We start from the raw sequence: 7,534 nt of genomic DNA on the forward strand, positions 1-7,534 counted from the left end.
TATTTGAGTCATCCTTCGTTAAAGATTTTTTATATACACAAACGTTTAATTCAAGCATCGATGTCTTATTTGGACCAATCCCCTAACTCTTTTGCAAAAAAGTACATATTAAAGTATAGGCCAACAATATTATTCTATTTTGAAAAAGAGTAGACCAAGACTTTCTTTTTCACGTGTTATTTGATTAATTTCAATTCTCTCCTTCTGGAACAGTGTGTATGAAAAGCAATTGGTAAATATTAAAAAAAAATATATAAAGGCAAATATTAATTAAATTATACACAATGACAGGGTAGCATTTCATATAATTTATTCTCTTGTGTTTAAGATATGGCGTATAAAATAACGTAGTGTTGAAAAAGAGGTCAATCTATCTCCATCTCAAAGCCAAACCCAAAAATTGTAAATGTCTTCATTTTTCTTGTTAGTTTTTCTGATCATTCAAACATGGCCAATGAAGCTAGAAGCCCAAAAAAACATATTTATATTAGCAGGACAAAGCAACATGGCTGGAAGAGGAGGAGTAGTAAACGACACGACAACCGGTGTCACAACCTGGGACGGTGTTGTTCCACTTCAATGTCAACCAAATCCATCAATTATGAAGCTCAATGCAAATCTTAAATGGGTTGAAGCACATGAACCTCTTCATGAAGACATAGATACGCTAAAGACAAATGGGGTTGGACCAGGTATGGCATTTGCGAAACATGTGCTGGAAAAAAACTCGGGACTTGGTTTGGTGGGGTTGGTCCCATGTGCAATTGGTGGCACCAATATAAGTGAATGGGAAAGGGGTAAAGTGCTTTATAACCACATGATGAAGAGGGTTAAAGCATCGTTGCGTGATGATGGTAATATTAGAGCACTTCTTTGGTTTCAAGGGGAGACTGATACGGTAAGTCTAACTGATGCAGAATCATACCAAGCTCTGATGTGTTTGTTGATTAGGGTGTTAGATTCAATTGAAGATTTTAGTATCTATATTTTTTGTTGTGAATCTCACCCATTCTGTTTGAAAATGTTGTCCTTCCTATGGGTAACTTGCAGGTGATCCTGAGTAGTTGGTGGTGGCTCAATGTCGTGTCCAGGGCTCTGATACGTGGGATGGGAACTATTATTTATTTTATTGTTGTTTTCCTTCCATGTATCAAATTTTGGAATTATGATGTGGAGCCGTTTATTGTCTCATGAACAATGTTGTTGACTTATGGTAAGGCCTTTAATGCCGTAAACTGTTGTTGGATTGGAAACTATTCCGCTGCTATGTTTTCATATTTAGTAAGTTGTGTTGATTAAATAGTTTTATTTTCTATTTAAGGATTTTTGAAATGGCAATGTAGCATACCCGTTTAGTGAAATACTCTGATGATTATTGTTATTTATTTACTTTTGGGTAACGGGGTGTTACAATTTGGTATCAGAGCAGGTTGGTCCGTCCGGCCAAGTAGTAGAGTCGTGTTGAGCCACCTAGGATAGAGTGTCAACTTTAATGTTGCTTTTTGTTGTTGTTCTGAGTTGTTGTTTCTCGAGTAGAATTTCGTGATGACTGGAAGTAGAGATGCTGCCCTTGTTGCTGCGCTTGAGGCTGTAGCTCAAGCTGTTCAACAGCAACCTAAGGTTGAGACTGGTAATGATGGAACCAAGATGCTGGAAACTTTCTTGAGGAATCATCCACCAACATTCAAGGGTAGGTATGATCCTGACGGTGCTCAGAAATGGCTGAAGGAGATTGAAAGGATATTCAGGGTCATGCAGTGTTCTGAGGTTCAAAAGGTGCGGTTTGGGACGCATATGCTAGCTGAAGAGGCCGATGATTGGTGGATTAGTTTGTTACCTGTTCTGGAGCAGGATGGTGTGGTAGTGACCTGGGATATGTTCAGGAAAGAGTTCCTGGGTAGGTACTTCCCGGAAGATGTCAGAGGAAAGAAAGAGATTGAGTTTCAGGAGTTGAAGCAGGGTGACATGTCTGTCATAGAGTATGCTGCTAAGTTTATGGAACTTGCCACATTCTACCCTCTTTACAGTGCGGAGACAGCTGAGTTCTCCAAGTGTATCAAGTTTGAAAATGGTTTGAGGGCTGACATCAAAAGAGCCATTGGATATCAACAGATCAGAGTCTTTTCTGAGTTGGTTAACAGGTGTAGAATCTATGAAGAAGACACCAAAGCTCATTACAAGATAATGAGTGAGAGGAGGGGTAAGGGACAGCAGAATCGTCCTAAGTCGTACAGTGCTCCTGCTGACAAGGGAAAGCAGAAGATGGGTGATGACAGGAGGCCCCTAGAGGAGAGATGCTCCTACTGAGATCGTTTGTTATAAGTGTGGTGAGAAAGGCCACAAGAGTAATGTTTGTGGTAAAGATGATAGAAAATGCTTCAAGTGTGGTCAAAAGGGTCACGGCCTAGCCGAATGCAAGCGTGGGGATATTGTCTGCTACAATTGCAATGGAGAGGGTCATATCAGCTAAGGGTTCAGTAACCACTTCTTTTGTTTGTATGCGGTGTCCCATATCTATGTTTGGTAGAGATTTTGTGATTGATTTAGTTTGTCGGCCGTTGACGGGTATGAATGTGATTTTTGGTATGAATTGGTTAGAGTATAATCGAGTTCATATCAACTACTATAGTAAGACGGTGCATTTTTCTTCTGCTGAAAAAGAAGGTGAGGTTGAGCTTCTGTCTACAAAACAGATGAAACAGTTTGAACGTGATGGAATCCTGATGTATTCTCTAATGGCACAACTGTCGTTAGAAAATCAAGCTGTGATCGATGGGTTACCTGTAGTGAATGAATTTCCAGAAGTATTTCCTGATGAGATTCCTGATGTGCCACCGGAGAGGGAGGTTGAATTTTCAATTGACCTTGTTCCTGGAACTAAGCCGGTGTCGATGGCACCATACCGTATGTCAGCTTCTGAGTTAGCTGAGTTGAAGAAACAGTTGGAGGATCTGTTAGATAAGAAGTTTGTAAGACCCAGTGTTTCACCTTGGGGAGCACCGGTGTTGTTGGTCAAGAAGAAGGATGGTAGTATGAGACTGTGTATTGATTACCGTCAGTTGAACAAAGTTACGATAAAGAACAAGTATCCGCTTCCCAGAATTGACGACTTGATGGATCAGTTGGTTGGAGCTAAGATATTTAGTAAGATTGATTTGAGGTCTGGTTATCATCAGATAAAGGTGAAGGATGAGGATATGCAGAAGACGGCCTTTAGGACACGTTATGGTCATTACGAGTACAAAGTGATGCCTTTCGGAGTTACTAATGCGCCTGGTGTGTTTATGGAGTACATGAACCGAATTTTCCATACTTCCCTGGATAAGTTTGTTGTGGTGTTCATTGATGATATCTTAATTTATTCCAAGAATGAAGAGGAGCATGCAGAGCATCTGAGAATAGTATTGCAAGTTTTGAAGGAGAAGAGGTTGTATGCAAAGTTGTCAAAATGTGAGTTCTGGTTAAGTGAAGTAAGCTTTCTAGGTCACATTATTTCTGGTAGTGGTATTGCAATGGATCCCTCAAAGGTTGATGCAGTGTCACAATGGGAGACTCCGAAGTCGGTAACAGAGATCAGAAGTTTTCTGGGTTTGGCTGGTTATTACCACAGGTTCATAGAAGGGTTTTCGAAATTGGCTCTTCCGTTGACTCAGTTGACCTGTAAGGGTAAGTCTTTTGTTTGGGATGCTTAGTGTGAGAGTAGTTTCAATGAGTTGCGTGTTCATGAGAAGAATTATCCTACACATGATCTGGAATTGTCTGCGGTGGTTTTTGTTTTAAAAATTTGGAGGCATTATTTGTACGGTTCCAGATTTGAGGTGTTCAGTGATCACAAAAGTTTGAAGTATTTATTTGACCAGAAGGAACTGAACATGAGGCAGAGGAGGTGGTTAGAGTTACTGAAGGATTACGATTTTGGCTTGAATTACCATCCTGGTAAAGCCAATGTAGTTGCTGATGCTTTGAGCAGGAAAACTTTACACATGTCTGCTTTGATGGTCAAGGAATTTGAATTGTTAGAACAGTTCAGAGACATGAGTCTTGTCTGTGAATTGTCGTCTCAGAGTATACAGTTGGGAACGCTGAAGCTTAAAAGTAATTTCTTAAACAGTATCCGAGAAGCTCAGAAAGTGGATTTGAAGTTGGTTGATCTGATGACTTCAAGTAATGACATCGAGGATAATGATTTTAAAGTTGATGATCAGGGTGTGCTGAGGTTCAGAGGTAGAGTTTGTGTTCCTGACAATGATGATTTGAAGAAGTTGATTCTTGAGGAGAGTCACAAGAGTAGGTTGAGTATTCACCCGGGGGCTACAAAAATGTACCATGATTTGAAGAAACTGTTTTGGTGGTCCGGTTTGAAAAGAGATGTTGCTTAGTTTGTTTATGCCTGTTTGATTTGTCAGAAGTCCAAGGTTGAGCATCAGAAGCCTGCAGGGTTGTTGACACCGTTAGATGTACCGGAGTGGAAGTGGGATAGTATCTCTATGGATTTTGTGACGAGTTTACCGAACACTCCGAGAGGGCATGACGCTATTTGGGTTGTTGTCGACCGGTTGACAAAGTCGGCACACTTCATTCCTATTAATATACGTTATCCGGTAGCGCAGTTGGCAGAGATTTACATTCACAGTGTGGTGATGCTCCATGGTGTTCCGTCGAGTATTGCGTCGGATAGAGATCCGAGGTTCACTTCTAGGTTCTGGAAGAGATTACAGGACGCCCTGGGTTCGAAGTTGAGGTTGAGTTCGGCTTATCATCCTCAAACAGATGGTCAGTCGGAGAGGACAATTCAATCATTGGAAGATTTGTTGAGGGTGTGTGTGCTTGAACAAGGTGGACCTTGGGATAGTCACTTGCCTTTGATTGAGTTTACTTATAACAACAACTATCACTCAAGTATTGGTATGGCACCGTTCGAAGCCTTGTATGGTCGGATGTAACACCCCGTTTTCCCAATATACAAATTTCTTAAACAATTATCAGAGTAAAAACCATAAACGGGATATCACATAGAAACGTAATCCAAAACAGTTAAATAATAATTTAACCTTCACAAATATCTTAACGTAGCAGCGGAAATATTAGTTCGGAAATCATAAATCAGTTTGGCACGTAGGCCCCATCAAAACAGTTCATATCGTAATCCATAACATGATAAAAATAACATATTAATCACGTAAGAGAATGAAGCATGAATAACATTAAACCCCATCCCGTACGTATCAGAGCGACCTAGACGACACAGTGAAGGCAAGGCCACTCATGTAACGCCCTAGTCGTTATTTTATTATTTTTGGAATTATTTAGAGTCTTTTATGTATTTTATAACATATGTGACATTTATGTGGTGTGTGGAATTTATTTATATAAATAGAGTAATAAGAGAAAATTAATTATTTTAGGAGGTTAGGGATTAATTGGAAATTAATGGTAATTAGGAGGGGTTTAATGAAAAAGGGAAGTTACACTTTGAAGGAATAAGGAAAGAAAGATTAGGAAAAACAATAGTACGTGAAAACATTGTGTGTTGGGAGAAAAACCAGAGAAAGCAAGAGAAACCAAGAACAAGGGAAAACTTAGGAGCTGATGTGCTGTGTTAATTCTTCCTACAAATTCTAAGGTAAGGGTGAGACTATCTCTCAGTAATCATAATCTATAATTCCTGAAATCGACCTAATTGAATAGTTTTTGAAAAATAATATGAAAATTAGGGTTTGATGATGATTCTGATGGAATGAGTAAAGATGATGTTAGTTTTCTCGGAATTTAATGTTAAGAATGAAAGCTTAATCCATGTTGTTGCTACAATCCATTAATTGATTGAAATTTTGATGAATTGTATGAATTGATGAATATGTGGATGATGATAGAATGATTCTGTAATTGTTGCTGTTGAGGGTTGAATTGTGTTTCTTTATAATGCCTAGTTGTATATAGGACCTGTAAACATCTGTTGGAAAACATTTTGGGTGATCAGGGGATTAAAATGGGGTTTTTGGAGTGAGAAGGAGTCTGAAACCGTAGGTTTTGCACTGCCCAGATGAATGGTCGCTTAAGCGAAGCATCCGTCGCTTAAGCGAGCATTCAAGTAAGCTGCCCAGAATGCGATTTTACCCGTTCGCTTAACCGAACCGTGAGCGAACTGGTAAGCGAAAATTAAGTTTGGTTCTGCCAAGAATTCGCTTAAGCGAATGGTGAGCGACCCTGTGAGCGAAAAACCATTTTGCTTCTGTCCAAATTTCGCTCAAGCGAACCGTGAGCGACCCGTAAGCGAACTGAGCCCAGAACCTACTGTAAGTTGGTCGCTTAAGCGAACTAGCCGTCGCTTAAGCAAAGTGAACCTTAGTCAGCCTTTTTCTGAACCTTGTTCGTGAGTTAGGTGACCCCTTTTAGCGCTTCTTGTGTGTTTTCTTAGCTTGTATAACTTTGTTAGGGTAACTAATCCTACTTTAACATAATGATGAATGATTTGGTTGATTTCTGTGAATATTTAAAGATATTGAAAAGGGTGAACTAGGTAAGTGAACCTGTCACATTAAGAGGAGTAGTGAGTCATATGAATACATATGTAATAGTAGAGTTGTATGTAGGTATACACTGGTTGGGTAGTTGCATAATCATCAAGTGGGAGAGCTTCGGCTCTGGAACGCCTCGTCGTTCAAAGCGGTGGAACACTAGTTGTTCAAAGCGGTGTGGAGCGGTGAGGACTTAGGTCCTGCTGAGAATGCTTTAACCATTCGACAGCGGTGTGGGTCACGGCCCTGAATTATGGTACCACATGCATATTTGCATTTATTGAGGAGTATTAGATGGGGATGTCGTGTCATAACATGAGTTGTATTTTGTTGGCTGGATTCTATTACGCATGACTGTTGTTGATTATAAAATAACTATGCTTATTGATTAATCTTTGATATTGCAAGGTGTTAGATTTTCAGTTGATGCTTTTATATATTATTTTTATTGATTGAGAATCTCACCCCTTCTGCTTGAAAATGTTGCCCTTCCTATGGGTAACTTGCAGGTGATCCTGAGTAGTAGGTGGTGGCTCAAGTGTCTAGGGCTCTGATACGTGGGATGGGATTTTATTGTTTTATTTCATTCTATGTATCAAATTTTGGTTAATGATGTTGTAGCCCTACGTTTGATGAATTATTCTGGTTGAGGCTTATATGCCTAGATATTGTTTGGAGTTTTAAATAGTTGTTGACGTTTCTATGATAATATTCCGCTGCATATCAAACGACGGTTTTTCTTGGATATTTTATAATAGATTTTTATATTCTATTTCAGAAATTTGAATTAGCAAGTGTGACATGCCCATGTGGATTTTTATGACTCTGATGTATGTTTATTTTATTTAAATAAAGTATATTTGGGAGTGGGGTGCTACAATTGGTATCAGAGCAGGTTGGTCCGTCCGACCGTGTAGTAGAGTCGTATTGAGCCACCTAGGTTAGAGTGTCAAACTCTAATGTTGTTTTGTTTTGTTCTGAATTGTTATTTCTTATGTAGAATTTAGAAATGGCTG

General features: G+C 39.4%; 1 protein-coding gene across 2 annotated transcripts; it reads left to right on the top strand.

Moving 5' to 3' along the window:
- The first annotated feature begins 282 nt into the window (after positions 1-282).
- LOC120577856 (probable carbohydrate esterase At4g34215) lies at positions 283-7,272 on the top strand. Of its 2 annotated transcripts, XM_039829742.1 has the most exons (3): positions 283-898; positions 1,051-1,213; positions 7,028-7,272. In XM_039829742.1, exons 1-2 carry the CDS (start codon positions 407-409, stop codon positions 1,192-1,194), a joined length of 636 nt encoding a protein of 211 aa, XP_039685676.1. In that variant the 5' UTR covers positions 283-406; the 3' UTR covers positions 1,195-1,213; positions 7,028-7,272. The 2 variants fall into 2 exon arrangements, with proteins under 2 accessions (XP_039685676.1, XP_039685675.1); XM_039829741.1 differs by lacking the exon at positions 7,028-7,272 and having other exon boundaries at positions 1,051-1,253.
- The last annotated feature ends 262 nt before the right edge of the window (positions 7,273-7,534 follow it).

The sequence above is a fragment of the Medicago truncatula genome, unplaced genomic scaffold, assembly GCF_003473485.1.
Source record: "Medicago truncatula cultivar Jemalong A17 unplaced genomic scaffold, MtrunA17r5.0-ANR MtrunA17Chr0c04, whole genome shotgun sequence".
NCBI lineage: Eukaryota > Viridiplantae > Streptophyta > Magnoliopsida > Fabales > Fabaceae > Medicago > Medicago truncatula.